Source organism: Prionailurus bengalensis, chromosome B4, assembly GCF_016509475.1.
Source record: "Prionailurus bengalensis isolate Pbe53 chromosome B4, Fcat_Pben_1.1_paternal_pri, whole genome shotgun sequence".
Classification (NCBI taxonomy): Eukaryota; Metazoa; Chordata; class Mammalia; order Carnivora; family Felidae; genus Prionailurus; species Prionailurus bengalensis.
The window spans coordinates 20,365,414-20,385,963 of NC_057358.1; the positions used below are offsets into that span (position 1 = coordinate 20,365,414).

Here is a 20,550-nt window from a genome sequence, read left to right on the forward strand (position 1 = left end):
AATAGGTATCATAAAATGGATGAAACTCAACACTTTAAATATGTGCCATATATGTCATTTGCATATCAGTAATAAAGCGGTTAAAAAGGAGAGATAGAATGCAAACAACAATCGATGAACACAAAAGAAAAGAGATGAAAAAAAACCTTAGAATATGAAGGACAAATGGAATACTAAAAATTAGTCAAACAATCCTAAAGATAAGTCAAAATTTGAGAGAGAAAAAGAACATAAACCAGGATGGACATATAAAAAACAAATAGTAAGATGGGAGATTTAAATTCCAAAAGTTCAGCGATTTTATTAAACCAAAAATAGAATAAATGTTTCAAAGAAATTCAATACTGTCAGACTAGATTTTTCAAATTTCACAATAATAGGGGGCATGGGGCACCTGGCTGGCTCAGTCCAGGGAGCATGTGACTCTTGATTTTGGGGTTGTGAGTTTGAGCCCCACGTTGGGTACAGAGATTAGTTAAATAAATAAATAACTAAAAAAAATAGGAGGCATATCTAAGGAAACAAAAGTGTACTAGGATGGAAAAATATGTACTTTGTAAACAGAAAGTAAAAAAAAAAAGCTAATATAGCTATATTAAGATTAGAATAAGAAAACTTAAAAATTAAAAAAGCACTACCAGAGAGAAATTGAAATACTTCATATGGTAAAAGGTTTGATTTATCAAAAAGATGTAATTATTCAAAATTCAAAGGCACTAATACCTTCAATATTTACAAAGCAAAATCTGACAGAATTATACGGAAAAACTGACATACGAAATTTCTCACTGGAAGATTTTAACACCTGTCTCACTCTAATTGGTTAAACAAGCATAATAAAACCTAATAATAATGGTCAAATGGTTTTAAAACATAACTAACAAACTTTAACTGACATATATACATTACTTATCCACAATTACACAATTCTTTCAAGAATACTGAGTATTTGTAATAATTGACCACATAGGGTAGTCCATAATGCGAATCTCAACACATTTCAAAGGACTGAAATCACAGTATCTTTTCTTATCACAAAACTTAATTACACAGAAAGTTAATAACAAAATGATAATTAGAACATTTTCATGTGTTTGCAAATTAAGAAATATATTCTTAAAGAGTCTGTGGTTTAACAAAGCAATCACATTGAGATTAGAAATATTTTAACTGAATGATAAATGAAAATACAAAATATTAAAACTTGTGGCTTTGTAGCTACACCATTTCTAGAGGGACTCTTAGAGCCTTTAATGCATATGTTGTTACAAGAAATATTGGAAATCCATGTGGTAACTCTCCATCTTTAGAGGTTAGATAAGAATAACAAACTCAAAGAAAGTAAAATGAAAGAAGTAATAAAAGAGCACTAATCGGTGATACAGAAGAGAGGCATACAATATAGAGACTCAAAAAATTCAAAAGATCTTTTTTTTTTAAGTTTATTTATTTTGAGAGAGAGAGAGAGAGAGAGTGCACGTGTGCTCAAGCACCAATGGGGGAGGGACAGAGAGAGAGGAGAAAAAGAACCCCAGAGAGATCAAGCTGACAGCACAGAGCCTCCTTAGGATTCTCTCTCCCTCTCTGTCTGCCCCTTCCCTACTCACGCAGGCTCTTTTTCTCTTTCTCCCTCTCAAAAATAAACATTAAATAAAGAACATGTAATGAACTCTCAAACTTTAATCACAAAACAAGCAACCAACTGAATTAGAAAAAAGGCAGAAGACATGACGATTTCACTCTAAGAGGATATACAGACAACAAAGAAGCGAAAAGATGTTCAACATAAACAATCAGTAGGGAAAATAGAATTAAAATCATCATAAGATATGACTACGCACTTATTGCAGTATCTAAAATTTAAAAAACTGAAAACACCATATGCTCGTTAAGATGAAAAAAACTGGATCTCTCATATATTGCTGTCAGGAATGTAAAATTTACAGTGCAGCCACTGTGTAAAATAGTGTGGTAGTTCCTCAAAATGTTAAACCTAGAACTTACCAGATGACCCAGCAACTTCACGTTTAGATACCCAAGAGAAATATAAATATTTTAAATCCAATAACCAGAGGAGATGGGTGTGACAGAAAGAAGCATGAGAATTATCTGTGTTCTCTATCTTGAACAGTTCTATATCTTTATATATATAATCTATGGATGTGATAAAATGACGTTCAAGTACATACAAACCACTGCACTAATGTCAATTTCCTGGTTTTGATATTAAACTGTAGGTGTAGAAGATATAACCATTAGGGAAAAATGGATGAAAGTTAAATAAGAACTCTGTACTTCCGGGTGCCTGGGTGGCTTAGTCCATTTAACTTAGTCCTGGGTGGTTGAGCATCCAGCATTGGCTCCGGTCATGATCTCACAGTTTGTGAGTTTGAGCCCCACATTTGGCCTCGTTGCTGTCAGCATAGAGCCTGCTTCGTATCTTCTGTTCCCCTCTCTCTCTGTCCCTCCTCTGCTCACACTCTCACTCAAAAATAAATAAATCGTTAAAAAAAAAAAAAGAATTCTCTACTGCCTTTGCAACTTCCCATGAATCTGAAATGATTTCAAATAAAAGTTTAAAAAAAGAAGAAATGTTTCATATTTTATAAGTCCAGCATGTGATTGACATCAAACCTAGCAAAGATTTAAGAAAAGAAAATCAGTCTTTCTCATAAGAAAAGGCCAATCTCTCTCATAACCATAAAAACAAAAATCCTAAACAAAGTACTGTCAAATCAAAACAATAAAATAGGTTTATTCCAGGAAAGACAGGTGGTTTAATATTAGAAAATCAATCGATATAAATTATCTCATTAACAAAATAAAGGTGAAAAATCACATGATCACCTTAATCAACAAAGAGGAAGGTATTTGATAACATTTTATAATATTAATTTTTAATGAATAAAAATTCTTAGCAAAACTAGGAAGAGAATTTACTTAATTTGATTTATAAAAAACCTAGAATAATGTCAATGAAAATGGCAGAGTAAAGAACTCCAAATTCCATCTCTCTATAAAAGTAAGAAAAAATGGGCAAAAACTGTGACAATCAACCCCTTCTTAACTCTGGAAATTAGTCAAAGGCTTGCAGCACCACAGGTAACGTGTATTCAAGAAAATCAGCTGATTCTTGATATGAAGAGCAAACTTTCTGATATAGAATTTAATGTAATCGACACAAAAATACTCACTGGAGTTGAAAAGAGAGTAGATGAACTCAGTGAGAACTTCAACAGAGACAGAAAATATTAAAAAGAAGCAGTCAGAGCTGAAGAATTCAATAACTGAAATAAAAGACTTATTAGAGACAATCAACAACACATTAGAAAACGCAGAAGAATGGATCAATGATTTGGAAGACAAGGTAATAGAAAGCAACCAAGCTGAGCAGAAAAAAGAAAAAAGAATAATAAAAAAATGAGAATAGGTTAAAGGAATTCTGTAATATCATCAAGCAGAAAAATATTCATATTCATATAGGGATCCTAGAAAGGGAGGAAAAAGAAAAGAGGGCAGAAAACTTATTTAAAGAAATAGCAGCTGAAAAATTCCCTAATCTGGGAAGGAAACAGACTTCTAGGTCTGAAAATCACAAAGCCCATAACAAGATGAATCCAAGGAGGTCAATGCCAAGACATACAATTTAAATGGCAAAGACTACTGTTAAAAAGGGAATTTTAAAAGCAACAAAGAAAACAGTTACATTAAAAAACAAACAAACAAACAAACAAACAAACAAAAAAAACAAACTCAAACCAAAACAACAACCCAAGAAATCTGTCAGCTGATTTTTCAGCAGAAATTTTGCAGGACACAAGGGAGTGGTATGACATATTCAAAGTGCCAAACCTACAACCAAGAATACCCTGCAAGGTTATCATTCACAATAGAAGGAAAGATACTTTCCTACACAAAAGTTAAAGGAGTTCGTCACCACCAAACCAGTCTTAAAAGAAATGCTAAAAGGAATTCTTTAAGTAGAAAGAAAAGGCCATAACTAGAAGAAAGATAATTATAAAAGGAAAAATTTCACAGGTAAAAGCAAACATAAAGGAAGGGTAGGAGATCAATCACTTACAGTGTCAAGGTTAAAATGCAAAAGTAGTAAAAACAACTGTATCTACAAAAACTATTCAAGGGATACACAAAATAAAAAGATGTAAAATATGACATATACATAAAATGTGGAGGAGGGTATAAAAAGTTAGTGATTTTAGAACATGTTTGAACTTAAGCCATCATCAATTTAATATACACTATATATGAACTATATATGATACTATATATATGAACTATATATGATATTATATATGAATCCAATGGTAAACAGAAATCAAAAACTCATACGGATACACAAAAAATAAAGGAAAAGAATCCAAGTATAACACTAAAGAAAACCATCAACTTACAAGGAAGAGAGCAAGAGAAGGAGGAACAGAGAACTACAAAAGCAATCAGAAAACAAGTAACAAAATGGCAATACATACTTACCAATAATTACTTTAAATGTAAATGGACTAAATATTCCAATAAGAAGACACAGGGTGACTGAATGGATAATATAACATATAACATGACTCAACTATATGCTACCTACAAGAGACTCACTTCAGACTTAAAGGCACACGCAGACAGAAAAATGAAGGGATGGAAAAACATTTACTATGCAAATGGAAGCAAAATAAAAGCTGGGGAAGCGATGCTTGTATCAGACAAAATACACTTTAAAACAAAGACCACAGTAAGAGACCAAGAAGGGCACTACATAATGATAAAGGAATTAATCCAATGAGAGGATGTAACAATTGTAAATATATATGCACCCTAGATAAGAGCACCTAGATACAGAAAATAAATATTAACAAACATAAAAGGAGAAATCGACAGAAACGCAGTTAATCGTAGGGGACAATGGATAGATCATTCAGACAGAAAGAAAATCAACACGGAAACAGTGGCTTTGAATGACACATTAAAACAGATAGACCTAACATATATATAGAACGTTCCATCCCAAAACAGGAGAACATACATTCTTTTCAAGTACACATGAAACATTCTCCCAGACAGATCATATGTTAAACCACAAAACAAATCTCAATAAATTTGAGAAGATGAAATCACATCAATACCTTTTCTGACCATAGCAGTATAAAACTAAAAATCAATTACAGGGAACAAACCAAAACAAAACCAGAAAAAACACAAACACGTGCAGGTAAAACAACATACTACTAAAAAATTAATAGGTCAATAAAGAAATCAAAGAGGAAATTAAAAAATACATGGAGGGGCACCTGGGTGGCTCAGTCAGTGAAGTGTTGGTTGATTTCAGCTCAGGTCATGATCTCATGATTTGTGAGATTGAGCCCTGCGTTGGGCTCTGCACTGACAGCATAGAGCCTGCTTGGGATTCTCTCTGCCCCTCCCCTGCTTGTCCATGTTGTCTCTCTCTCTCTCTCTCTCTCTCTCTCTCTCTCTTTCTCTCTCTCTCAAACAAGCAAACATTAAAAAAAAATACACGGAGGGCTGCCCCTCCCCTGCTTGTCCATGTTCTCTCTCTCTCTCTCTCTCTCTCTCTCTCTTTCTTTCTCTCTCTCTCAAACAAGCAAACATTAAAAAAAAATACACGGAGGGGTGCCTCGGTGGCTCAGTTGGTTAAAAGCATCCAACGTCAGCTCAGGTCACGGTCTCATTGTTTGTGAGTTCAAGCCCTGCGTTAGGCTCTGTGCTGACAGCTCAGAGCCTAGGGCCTGCAGCCTGTTTCAGATTGTGTCTCCCTGTCTCTCTGCCCCTCCCTGCTCACACTGTGTCTCTCTCTCTAAAAAATAAACAAGCATTAAATAATAATAATAATAATAATAATAATAATAATAATAAATAAAAAACACATGGAGACAAATGAAAATGAAAACGCAATGGTCCAAAATCTTTATCTTTGGGATGCAGCTAAAATGGTTGTAAGGGGCACATTTACAGCAATACTTGCCTACCTCAAGAAATAAGAAAATTGCCTACCTCAAGAGATAAGAAAATCTCTTCACTCATATGTGAAATTTAAGAAACAAACCAAACGAGCAAAGGAAGAAAAAAAGAGAGAGACAAACCAAGAAACAGACTCTTAACTATAGAGAACAAACTGGTGGTTACAGAGGGGAGGTGGGTGGGGGGAGGATGGGTGAAATAGGTGAAGGGGGTTAAGAAAACACTTATCATGATAAGCACTGAGGAATGTATAGAATTGTTGAATCACTATACTGTACACTTGAAACTAATATAACACTGTATGTTAACTCTACTGGAATTAAGTAAAAAATTTAATAAAAAAGAAATGGGAAAAATCTCAAATGAACAGTTCTAACCTTACACCTAAAGAAAGTAAAAAAGAACAAACAAAACAAGGCTCACAGCTAGTACAAGCAAAGAAATAATAAAGGTTGAAGCAGATAAGTGAAACAGAAACAAAAACAACAACACAACAGTAGAAAAACTCAAGGAAACCAAAAGTTGGCCCTTTGAAAAGAGAAACAAAATTGATAAAATTGTAGCCAGCCTCATCACAAAAAAAGAGTGGACTCAAATAAATAAAAACAGAAATTGGGGGAGAAAATAACAATTGACAACACGGGAACACAAAGAATTATAAAGAATATTACACAAAATTGTATGCCAACAAATTGGATAACATAGAAGAAGTTGGTAAATTCCTAGAAACACAGAATCTTCCAAAAGTGAATCATGAATCAACAGAAAATCTGAACAGATGGATTACCACCAATGAAACTGACTCAGTCATCAAAAAACTTCCAACAAACAAAAATCCAGGACCAGATGGCTTCAGAGATGAGTTCTAGCAAACATTTACAGGAAAGTTAATACCTATTCTTCTAAAACTTTCAAAAAAAAGGGGCGCCTGGGTGGCGCAGTCGGTTAAGCGTCCGACTTCAGCCAGGTCACGATCTCGCAGTCCGGGAGTTCGAGCCCCGCGTCAGGCTCTGGGCTGATGGCTCGGAGCCTGGAGCCTGTTTCCAATTCTGTGTCTCCCTCTCTCTCTGCCCCTCCCCCGTTCATGCTCTGTCTCTCTCTGTCCCAAAAATAAATAAACGTTGAAAAAAAAAATTAAAAAAAAAAAAAAAACTTTCAAAAAAAAAAAAATAGAAGAGGAAGGAAAACTTCCAAATTCAAGCTATGAAGTCAGTATTACCATGATACCAAACCAAAGACACTACAAAGAAAGAAAACTACAGGTCAGTATCTCTGACAAACATAGATGCAAAATCCTCAACAAAATATTATCACACCAAACTCAACGATACATAAAAAAAACTTGTCACCACAATCAAGTGGGACAAACCCATAGTTGCCATCATATGCAGTGGTGAAAACTGAAAGTTGTTCCTTTAAAGTCAAGAACACAACAAGGGTGTCTGCTTTCACCTAGTTTATTCAACATAGTCCTTAGAAGTCCCAGCTGCAGCAATCAGACAACATAAAGAAATAAAAGGCATCCAAATAGGTTAGTAAGAAGTAAAACTATTTGCAGATGGCATGGCACTATGTTTAGAAAACCCTAAAGACTCCACCAAAAAACTATTAGAATTGATAAGTGAATTTGGTAAAGTTGTAGGATACCAAGTTAATATACAGAAATCTGTTGCATTTATATACATTAATAACAAAGTAGCACAAAGAAAAATTAAGAAAACAGTTCCACTTATGACTGCATCAAAAGAGTAAAATAACCTAGAAATAAATTAAACCAGGGGTGAAAGACTTGTACTCTGAAAAATATAAGACATTCATGAAAGAAACTGAAGATGACACAAATGGAAAGATACACCACGCTCATGGATTGGAAGAATTAATGTTATTGAAATGTCCATACTACCCAAAGCAATCTACAGATGCAATGCAACCCCCTTTCAAAATACCAACAGCATTTTTCACAGAATTAGAATAAAATTTGTATGGAAGCACACACACACACACAAATCTCGAATAGTCAAAGTAATCTTGAGAAAGAAGAACAAAGCTGGGGGTATCACAATTCTGGATTTCAAACTATACTACAAAGTTACAGTAATCAAAAGAGTATGGTACTGGCACAAAATCAGACACAAGGATCAACCGAACAGAAGAGAGAACCCAGAAATAAACCCATATCTATACGGCTAATTAATTTAGGACAAAAGATGCCTTTCCAATGAGGAAAAGATAGGCTCTTCAATAAATGATGCTGGGAAAACTGGGGAAAGCTACCCATAAAAGAATGAAATTGGACCACTTTCATATGGTACACACAAAAATAAACTCAAAATGGATTAAAGATCTAAATGTGAGAACTGAAACCAGAAAACTCCTAAAAGAAAACATAGGCAGTACTCTTGGACATTAGGCTTAGCAACATATTTATGGATATGTCTCCTTAGGCAAGGAAACAAAAAGAAAAATAAACTATAGGAACTAAATCAAAATAAAATCTTTGCACTGCAAAGAAAACCATCAACAAAAAGGTAACTCACAGAATGTGAGGAGACATTTGTAAATGATATGTCTGATAAAGGGTTAATATAAAAAATTTACAAAGAACTTATATACTCAACACCAAAAAAATCAAACATTACAATGAAAAAACAGAAGACCTGAGTAGACATTTTTCCAAAGAAGACATACAGATGGTCAAGAGACACATGAAAAGATGCTCAATATCACTCATCATCAGGGAAATGCAAATCAAAAACACAATGAGATATCACCTTTTACCTGTTAGAATGGATAGTATCAAAAAGACAAGAAATAACAGGTGTTGGTAAGGATGTGGAAAAAAGGGAACACTTGTGCACTGTTGGTGGGAATGTAAATTAGTGTAGTCAATATGGAAAACAGTACAGAAGTTTCTTGAAACAATAAAAATATAAATACCACGCAATCCAGTAATTCCAGTACTGGGTATTTACCCAAAGAAAATGAAAAGACTAATTTGAAAAGATATATGCACCTCTTAAGTTTACCGCAGCATTATTTACAATGGCCAAGATATGGCTAAGTGTCCATTGATAGACAAATGGGTAAAGTAGATGACACACACACACACACACACACACACACACACACACACACACAGAAATAGTATTCAGTCATAAAAAAGAATGAGCTCTTGCCATTTGCGACAAGGATGGCCTTAAAGGGTATTATGCTAAATGAAATAAGTGAGACAGGAAAACTATACCTTTTGATTTCACTTATATGTGGAATCTAAAAACCAAAACAGACAGACAGACTCTTAAATACAGAGAACAAACTGGTGGTTGCTAGAGGGGAGGGGAACTGGGGGGTGGGCAAAAGAGATGAAGGAAATTAAGAGCTACAAACTTCCAGTTATAAAATTAGTAAGTTACAGAGATGAAAAGCACAGCACAGGGAATACAGTCGATAATATTGTAACAACGTTGTATGGTGACAGATGACGACTTACTGTGGAAAGTATAGAGTAATGTACACAATGTCAAATCAATAATGTTGTACACTTGAAATTAATATAACATTGTATGTCAATTATACTTCAATTTAAAAAAAAGCACAGCAAACTCTGTGGCACTTTAACTGACCCCAGTCATATACCCTTTTCCACAGCTCATCACAGCCTGTGCAAATAATAACTGATTCCTAATTATGGCAGGAGCAGAATGAGCTAATTTGCAAAGAAGTAAAAACAATTATTTGTTCTAACCTGTCTGCTGGCTGCCTGGAATCCTGGTTCAAAAAGCTTGTCTTTATTTTGCCTAAGTCAAAATTGGCCTAATTCTAAAGCTGCTACCCTGGAGGCATTGGCTGAAAACTTTTACAGGCTGATATCTTAGCCGCTGCTGACGGAGGTGACAGAAATCAGTTGGGAAAGCAACAGATTAACCAAAAAGCATGGGGGGAAAGGCTGAGGAATGAGATCCTCTGACATTGCCGGGAATCTAGAAGTGCATGTGCATGCTCAAGGCTATGAGCATGCTCAGAAAAGACCTGAAAATAATCTAAGTTCTCACTGGCTGCTGACGTTGAGTCTCTTTGGAAACAGAAAAGAATAGGGCAGAGTTATAAACCACCAGGCAATCTCCAACACATACACAGAGGCCATGGCAAAGACTGGAAGAATTTTGGGCTCCAGGTATTTAAGGAAATCTCTGTCCAATTACTAGCTGTTCACTAAGCTAAGGAAACAGAGTTCAGTGCTCACACATGACAAAAAATACAGACTTCAGAAAATTAGTTTAAAAAAAAAGCACTAAACAGACAACTACAATCAGCCCAAATAACAACAAATCCTAGGAAGGAGAGAGAGAATCAGGTTTCCAGAGTTGCCAAGTTATAATATTGATAATATCTGGTCTTTAATAACAATAACAAAAATTACAAACCCTGCAAAGAAAAAAGACATTATGTCCCATACAAAGGAATAAAGAAACAGAAACTGTGCCTGAGGAAGATCAATGTACTTTCTAGATGAAAGCTTTAAATCTGCTATTTTAAATATGTTCAATGAACTAAGGGAAACCAAATAACTAAAGGCAACATTTACACAAAGACCTGTATGTGGGTGTCCAGAGTAGCTTTGTTTATCACAGCTAAAGAGGAAAATCAATCAAATGTCTATTAGCTGATGAATGAATAAATAGTATGTGACGGATCCATACAATGGAATATTATTCAGCCATAAGAAGAAATGAAGTACCATTAAATGCTACAACATGGATGAACCTTGAAAACATTATGCAAAGCCAAACACAAAAGAGCACATATTACATGATTCTAATTAAATGGAATGTCTACAATAGACAAATCCATAGGGGCAGAAAGTAGATTCGTGGTTGTCATGGACTAGAAAGGCTAAGAATTGGAAATAACTGCTAACAGGTAGAGGGTTATTTTTATTTTTTTGGTATGATGAAAATGTTCTCAAATTAGATACTGGTAATGGTTGCACAACACAGTGAACAGACTAAAAATCACTAATGAGTATGCATTAAAAAAAATCTTTATTCATTTTGAGAGACAGAGAGAGAGACAGAGAGGGAGAGAGAGAAAGTGTGAGTAGGGGAGGGGCAGAGAGGGAGAGAGAATCCTAAGCAGGCTCTGCACTGTCATCACAAAGCTCAACTCACAAACCACGAGATCATGACCTGAGCCAAAACCAAGAGTCAGATCTTTAACCAACTGACCCACTCAGGCACCCCAAAGTGTATGCACTTTTAAATGGCGAGTTTCAAGTTATGTGAAATATATCTCAATAAAAATTCTATAAAACGCTGGCAACATAGGTCATATTTAATAATGAAATGATAAAATTTTAAACATAATTTCACAGCTGAAATAAAAAGTTTCAATGATGGAAGTTTTTGAGATGGGTAACAAAACAAGGATACTTGTCATGACTTCTATTCTACGTGTACTGGAGATCCTAATTAGCACAAAAGAAAAAAATGCATAACATACAAATAAATAGAATTTAAAAATAAATTTAGCAAGGTTGCTGGATAAAAGGTTATTAAAAAAATCCATTATATTTCTATATATCAAACGTGATTAGAAAGTGAAATGAAAGAAACAATATCATTTACAATGTCCTCTAAAAACACTAAATACCCAGGGAATAAATCCAAGAAGACAATGTGCAATATGTACACACAAGAAACTGCAATACGTTATTAAAGTGTTTTAAAGACATAAATGAATGGGTTTATTCATGGTTTGTAGACTCAATGCTGTCTGGATGTGAATTCTTCCAAAATTGATCTCTATATATTCAATATAATCCCAACTGAGTATTTCAGCTGAATAATTTGTGGAAAATGACAAGTACTTCAAAAACGTGTATGAAAATATAAAGTGGAAATCTTGTAGAAGGAAAACAGAGCTGGAAAATTATTGCACCAGGTACCTATTACAAAGCTACAGTAATAAATGCCGTACGGTATTGGCATAGGATGGACAAGTAGATTCACGGAACAAAGTAGAAAGCCTGAACAGACCCACGCAGTTATAAACACTTGTTTTATGATAAAGATGGTTATTTGTAGAGTTGTAGGAAGCAGTATTTTCATTAATTGAGTCAACTTGTTTGAAAACTTTTGAAAAAAAAATTACACTTAAACATTACTTCACCCCAAAAGACAAAAATAAATTCCAGGAGATTATTGATCTAAATGTGAAAAACAAAACATTAAAGTTTGTAGAAGAATTTAGCAATTAATCTTTATGACTTCAAGGTAGGAAAAGATTTCTTAAACACAACACAAAAAACACCAAAGAAAGGACAGTAAAGGAAAAGCATGGTAATTAAAATTAGTGACTCTCATCATCAAAAGAAACCATTAAGAGAGTAAAAGGGCAAGCCAGAGTGGAATAAAATATATGTAAAAGACCTGTTTACGAATTATATAAAGAACTCTTTACAAATCAGTATAGAACGCATAGGCAACCCAATTCTCCTATTCACATAGGAGAATATTAGTGTCCAAAAACATAAGAAAAGGTATTCATTCAATCTTATTGATCAAAGAATATGCAAATTAAACCATATTAGATATCACTATATACCTACCAGAATGGCTAAAATATAAAAGACTTGATGAAATGTTGCAAGAATGTAGAGTAACTGGAATGTTTATATCCTGCTGCTGAAGTATAAATTGATAAAAATATTTTAAAAAATAGTTTAGAAGTAAAGTTGAGCTACGACCCTGCAACTTAACTACAAAAATAGAAATTTACACATATGCATACTAAAAGTACAACAAAGTTCACAGGAAAATTATTTACTGTGGCCTAAAGCTGGAAAAAATACAAATTTTCAACAGGATAAATTCTGCTACATTTCTAAATGGACTACTATACGGTAATGAAATGAACAACCTACTTCTACACACAATAATGGACACATCTCACAAATATCACACTAAATGGAGGAAAGCAGATGCAAAAGAGTACACATGGAATGTGTTATGGACTGAATTCTGTGTTCCCCCCAAATCATGTGTTGAAATCCTAATCCCCAATGTGATGATATTAGGACGGAGGGCCTTTGGGAGATGATTAGGTCATGAGGGTGGAGCCCTCATGAATGGGATTAGTGCCCTTACACAAGAGACCCCAGAGAGCTCTCTCACCTCTTCTGCCATGTGAGGACACAGCGAGAAGACTGCTGTCTATGAATTAGGAAGAGGGCCCTCACCAGACACCGAATCTGCCGGCGTCTTGATCTTGGACTTCCCAGTCTTCAGAACTGTGAGAAATAAATGTTTGTTGTTTAAGCCACCCAGTCTATCATACTTTTGTTATAGCAGCCTGAATGGACTAAAACAGGATGATTCCATTTAGAAACTTCAAACAACAGGTTAAACTAATCTATGATGTTAGAAGTCAGGGTAGTTTTATCTTTGTGGAAGAAAAGGAAGGTAGAGACCAGGAGGAAGAATGAGGGAGGCTTCTGGACAATGGCAATGTTCTACATCCTGATCTTGGCAACAGTTAACTTGGTTCAAATCGTGATAGTTCACTGAGATGTGTATCTATATTTTATGTGCTTTTCTGTATTTTACTCAATTAAAAGAAATGTTTTAAAGTTTATTTACCTGTTTTTTCTGTGTTTTGTTTCTGTTTTCCAGCCAATCATCCATTTGTTCCTCAATTTCTTCTATAGAAGTTCCATGATCATAAGATTGAATATATGCACTTTCTAAAGGCGTATATACAGGAAATTCAGGTTTTGGTTTTTTTACTTTAACTTTCTTCTGTTCTAAAAATGTTTAAGAGAATCAATTATTGATATTTGTTAAGAATAAAAAAGAATTTTAAACATTTTATTCATGCTGTATCTTGAAAAAATTGTTCTTTCATCAAAATAGAACTCTATACAATGGAATATAATTTAGCCATAAAAAGGAATGTAATCTTGCCATTCGCAAGAATATAGATGAACCTCAAGGGCATTATGCTATGTGAAATAAATCAGAGAGAGAAAGACAAATACCTGTGATCTCTCTAATATGGGGAAGCTTAACAAAACAAAACCCAAACCCTCAATAAACCCACTCACAAATACAGAGATCAGTGGTTGCCAGAGGTGGGTGTGGGGAGTGGAGAGATGGGTGAAGGGGGTTAAAAAAGATTACAACTGCTTTGCTGTAAATAGCTGGCTGTGTTAGTGTGCATTAGCTACTGCATTGTTTTTAAATAAAACTCAGAGATGCTAACGATGAGATGATGATCGTGATATAACCGCTATATCAATTTGTATAGATCTTTAGTTTTCAAAGTACTTTTCATGAAACATTTCATACTGACAAAAGAGCCTGGTCATTAGTGTTTTAATTCTATCCTTACCACCGAATAGTGCCATAATATTGGGCAAGTAACTTAACCCTGTTAGAACAAGTGTCTATTTTCTCATTTGTAAAAGAGAGCTAAATCTAATCTTTTAAGTTGATATGCAGAAAATTATATAACTCTAACATACTACGTGGTATAACAGTGGCTCTTTAATGAATAGCATATATATTCATCTTTTCAATATTTTAACAAAGGCAAAATCTAATCTGGTGGCAGCAGGGATAGTTATCAATATCAACTGGCCTCTTCAAATCCCATTTTTTAAAAAACATTTATTTTTGAGAGAGAGAGAGAGAGAGAGAGAGAGTGAGAGCAAGGGAGGGACAGAGGCAGAGGGAGACACAGAATCCGAAGCAGTCTCTAGGCTCTGAGCTGTCAGTACAGAGCCTGACACTCAGAGCCTGACATGGGGCTGGAACTCACTAACTGTGAGATCATGACCTGAGCCAAAGTCGGACGCTTGACCAACTGAGCCACCCAGTCACCCCAAATCCCATTTTGATTAGAGTCAATACTGAGAAGAAACTCCATTCTTAATTGCTACAGTCGAATGCCTTATAACCATATCTTCACTACTGTGTGTGCATGTGTGTTTGCAGATTCTATAATGCTGATGGTAAAATTCATGATATTGGCATAGAAATAGATAAATTCCTAGAAGAGAACTGAGAATCCCTAAACATTTCAATTCAGTGGGAAAATGATTTAATAGCTGATGCAGGTGCAACTTAATATCCATTGGAAAGGAAAGTAGACATAATTTTATCCAATACGTAAAAGTAACTTCCAGTTAGATAAGAGACTTGACTTTAAAACCCCAAACAAGGGGAGCCTGGGTGGCTCAGTCGGTTAAGCGTCCGACTTCGGCTCAGGTCATGATCTCGCGGTCCGTGAGTTCCAGCCCCGCGTCGGGCTCTGTGCTGATGGCTCAGAGCCTGGAGCCTGTTTCAGATTCTGTGTCTCCCTCTCTCTCTGCCCCTCCCCCGTTCACGCTCTGTCTCTCTCTGTCTCAAAAATAAATAAACGTTAAAAAAAAATTAAAAAAAAATAAAAAAATAAAAAATAATAAAAATAAATAAGAATATAAAAAAATAAAAGCCCAAACAATAAACATCTTGCAAAAAGAAATCTAAAAAATTACGTGCAATATTTAAAGATGAGGAAATTTTAACTAAGACTGAAAACCTAGATGCTATAAAAAAAGATAAAGAATAAACAAATAAAGGGGCGCCTAAGTGGCTCAGTCGGTTAAGCGTCCGACTTCAGCTCAGGTCACGATCTCACAGTCCATGAGTTTGAGCCCCATGTCAGGCTCTGGGCTGATGGCTCAGAGCCCGGAGTCTGCTTCCGATTCTGTGTCTCCCTCTCTCTCTGTCCCTCCCCCATTCATGCTCTGTCTCTGTCTCAAAAATAAATAAAAACGTTAAAAAAAATTTAAAAAAAAAGAATAAACAAATTAAGAGAGAGAGATAATATATTTGGAAAGAATATCTACAATTTAGAGTACAAATAGAAGATTGATCTATAGAATATATAGAGATAGTATATATTGACAAGAGGGTAAGCACCCAACAGAAAAAAATGGGCAATGTTTACAGAAGAACAAATCCAAATGGCCAAGAAACAAGAAAAAATACAACCTCTAAAAGGTTAAAGAAATGCAGATTGAAGTAATAACAAAATATGATTTTATACCTATCGTATAGACAGAAATGTAAAAATCTAACAAAAGGTACTGCTGGCAGGGAACGGGCCATCTCTACATTGGTGGTAGAAATTTGAATTATTATATTACAGCCTTTTTGGAAAGTGATCTAAGAGAATCGATTAAAATAAAAAAAATAAGCTTTTCTCCAGCAATCCCCTCAGAAACAAAAGCATTAAAATGTAATTGTATGTAAGTATGTGGTATATATGTATATGTGTCTGTTAGCATGGAGATACAAAACTGTTAATATAGTATGTGCATATTAATAGAAGAAATGACTGAATAATTGTTGGTGATGTATCTATACTAAGGAATTATTAAATTACCATAAAAAGATACTAAAGTTCAGCTATACCAGTTGACTTACAGGGATTTTCATTGAGTAATAAAGCAAGATACAGAAAAGCATATAAGATTCTCTATTTGCAAAGCAAAATAATGCCTCTTCAAATCCCTATATATGCTTGCATATATATTTTCATCTAAATACATTTGAATATTATTATAAGAGTATGGGGAAAAATATGGATGAATGCCTACAAGGTATGTAGGGGGTACAGATAAAGAGGAAGGGAAGAGACAATAAAGGGAAAGAAAGAAACATATCAGTAAGAAAATAAATAATATATGTGAATGTATATTTATATATTTCTACCAAGTTGTAGATATCAATAAAAAAACAAAATTTAAAGGTTATACAACATAAGTCTTTCTGAAAATACAATTTCTAAAACCAACAAACCTACAGCTTATAAATATTTACTAAATTCTTGCTGCTTTAATAATACAGGGCTAAGACTATAGCAACTAACATTTTACACTTGGCAAAACTTCTCATATATTAAAACAAAAACAAAAACAGGTGTTTTCAAAACATGCCTAAAGGAAAAAAAGTCCTATCTGCTAACTACCCTCATCTTTCCTCCAGATTTCAATAAACTCTATATAATTAGTGTGGGCCCAGCTATCATGAATTTTGGGGTTGTGAACACATCCGTGTTTATAGTTCATCCAAGAAAAAAAAATCTAAGATCTTTAAGCAGCACAATGAATTTCATGGGGAAGTAGTTAAATAGAAAATATAGAGTATTTTTGCTGGAATTGTAAGTCCTATTAAAGTTTTGTAAGTTATGGGCTTCAAGTTAAGATAGATTGATTCCTAATGGCAAGCCTGACAAAGGCAAGAAACAAAAACTAGCTAACCAAGAACAGAACAAGTATTGTTAAAATGTCTATACCACCCAAAGCAATCTACACATTCAATGTAATCCCCATCAAAACAACACCAGCATTCTTCACAGAGCTAGAACAAACAATCCTAAAATTTGTATAGAACCAGAAAGATGCCAAATAGCCGAAGTAATGTCGAAAAAGCAAAGCAAAGCGGGAGGCCTCATAATTCCGGACTTCAAGCTATATTACAAAGCTATAACCATCAAGACAGTATGGTACTGGCACAAAAAGAGACACGCAGATCAATGAACAGAACAGAGAACCCAGAAATGGACCCACAAATGTATGGTCAACTCATCTCCGATAAAGCAGGGAAGAATATCCAGTGGGAAAAAGTCTCTTCAACAAATGGTGTTGGGTAAACTGGACAGCAACATGCAGAAGAATGAAACTTTCTTATGCCATACACAAAAATAAATTCAAAATGGATTAAATGTCTAAATGTAAGACAGAAAACCATCAAATCCTACAGAACACAGGAAGCAATCTCTTTGACCTTGGCTGTGGCAACTTCTTACTAGACTTATCTCTGGAGGTAAAGGAAACAAAAGCAAAATTGAACTCTTAGGACTTCATCAAGATAAAAAGCTTCTGCAGAGGGGTGCTTGGGTGGCTTAGTCGGTTAAGCATCTGACTTTGGGTTAGGTCATGATCTCATGGTTCATGAGTTCAAGCCCCACATTGGGCTCTGTGCTGACAGCTCAGAGCCTGAAGCCTGCTTTGGATTCTGTGTCTCCTTCTCTCTCTGTCCTTCCCCGCTTGTGTGCTCTCTCACTCCTTCTCTCTCTCAAAAAAAATAAACATTAAAAAAAAAAAGCTTCTGCACAGTGAAAGAAACAATCAGCAAAACTAAAAGGCAACCTATAGAATGGGAGAAGATATTTGCAAATGACATATCGGATAAAAGACTAGTAGCCAAAATCTATAAAGAACTTCTCAAACTCAACACCCAAAAAATAAAGAATCCAGTTAAAAATGGGCGGAAGACACAAATGGACATTTTTCAAAAAAAGATATACAAATGGCTAAGAGACATGTGAAAAAATGCTCAACATCATTCATCATCACGGAAATACAAATTAAAACCACAATGAAATACCACCTCACACCTATCAGAATGGCTAAAATTAGCAACTCAGGAAACAACAGATGTTGGCAAGGTTATTTTCCTTAGAAAAAGATGTTTTCTGCAGAAAAAGGAGAATCCTCTTACACTGTTGGGGGGAATGCAAACTCGTACAGCCACTCTGGAAAACTGTGGAGGTTCTTCAGAAAGTTAAAGATAGAACTACCCTACAACCCAGCAATTGCACTACTAGGTATTTACTCAAAGGACAAAAAAAAAAAAAAAATACTGATTTGAAAGGATACATGCACCCCGATGTTTATAGTAGCATTATCAACAACAGCCAAATTATGGAAAGAGTCCAAATGTCCATTGGCTGATGAGTGGATAAAGAAGATGTAGTATACATATATGATGGAATATTACTCAGATTAAAAAGAATGAAATCTTGCCATTTGCAACAACTTGGATGGAACCAGAGTGTATTATGGTAAGCAAAATAAGTCAGAGAAAGACAAATACCACATGATTTCACTCATATGTGGAATTTAAGAAACAAAACAGAGGAACATGGGGGAAGGGAAGGAAAAATAAAATAAGATAAAAACAGAGAGGGAGGCAAACCATAAGAGACTCTTAACAATAGAGAACAAACTGAGAGTTGTTGGAGAGGAGGTGGGTGGGGGGATGGGCTACTTGCATGGTGGGCATGAAGGAGGGCACTTGTTGGGATGAGCACTTGGTGTTATATGTAAGGGATGAATTACTAAGTTCTACTCCTGAAACCGATAGTACACTATATGTTTCCTAACTTAAATTTGAATAAAATCTTGGAAGAAAAAAGAAAAGATAAATAATTTCCAAGGTACTCTGTCTAGTGAATGAAGAGAAATGGTTTCCTCTCAAAAGAAAAATTTTACACAGTATGATTTTTAAAAGGAAGGAGAAATGAGCCAAATACCATCTTAAAGGAGTCCTTCTGTTTAATGCTCCTATTCAACAAAACAATGAAGAGTTTGGGTCTTCATTGGAACAAAAAACAAAATATTCTGGCATAAGTAGCCTATCTTCTCATATCTGGAAACTTACACTAAACAATTCAACTAGTGGGCCAGATACTTAGACCAAATACTTCCTGTCACACGTTGCAAAAGTGTTTATTATGCTAAGACACATTTGCTGAATAGTAATTTGGGGTCCTTGACCATTAACCTGAGGATATTCTTTAGGTCTTGATTAACACTTGTACCTCTATGGTGTTGAAAACAGTAGAACAGAGTTTAAATTGAGCAAAGTCATAACATCTTAACTTGTTCTCTTCTTTTTCTAGCAGGCACAGAGAATTTCTCTTTGGAAATGCTCCGACAATAGTGCAGCAGTTATTAATGAAACATAACTTGGAAAAGGAAAAGGAAATACGTTTTATTTATTTAATTTTAATTTTTACTGTATAGAGAGAGTGCTAGAGTGGGGGAGAGGGGCAGAAGAAGAGAGAGAGAATCTTAAGCAGGCTCTACACTCTGGTGTGGAGCCCGATGCAAGGCTCAGTCCCATGACCCTGGGATCATGACATGACCTGGAATCAAGAATCAGATGTTCAACCAACTGAGCCACCAGGTGCCCCAGGAAGGAAGTTTTAGTGTTAAGCACTATACTATAATGCAGAACTGAAAAACTAGATTATGTCAGAAAAGTTATCAGAATAGGAAAGATTTGGAATCACATCATTAATATGAAAAGTGGTAGAAAAAAAGAGGAAACAAGTAGTCAGAAAAACTAGTTTCTATGTCATTAGTCCTTCACCAATACATTAGTACCTCCTTTACATTACTTATCTCTAAGTCTCCACCTATAAAATGAAATATCTGCTCTACCTATCTGACAGCACAGGTGCAGAAGTTAAATCCTGGCTTGTATAGGAATGTGCTCTAAATATTAAGGAGGGATAGAACCGTCTTCTAAATTAAGCTCTTGATAAAATCTCTTCTCTTCTGTCTGCTTTTTCCAGTGAAGTTCCCATTTCTTCGACCTACGGAGGTCCAAAACCTTGGGAGTCCTCACTCCCCCCTTCTCTCTTATATCCTGTATGAAATCTGGTAGGAAATCTTGTCTCGAACTTAAAATACATAAAGAGTTCCATTTCTTCACTTTTATCACCCTG

General features: G+C 34.9%; 1 protein-coding gene across 1 annotated transcript in view; it reads right to left on the bottom strand.

Annotated features, from left to right (window-relative positions):
• Positions 1-20,550, bottom strand: part of DNAJC1 (DnaJ heat shock protein family (Hsp40) member C1) — a 220,852-nt gene that overhangs the window by 89,387 nt on the left and 110,915 nt on the right. Inside the window, exon 8 of the mRNA XM_043563363.1 lies at positions 13,626-13,789. Within this exon, the coding sequence (XP_043419298.1) occupies positions 13,626-13,789 (164 nt within the window). The remainder of the gene's footprint in view (positions 1-13,625; positions 13,790-20,550) is intronic.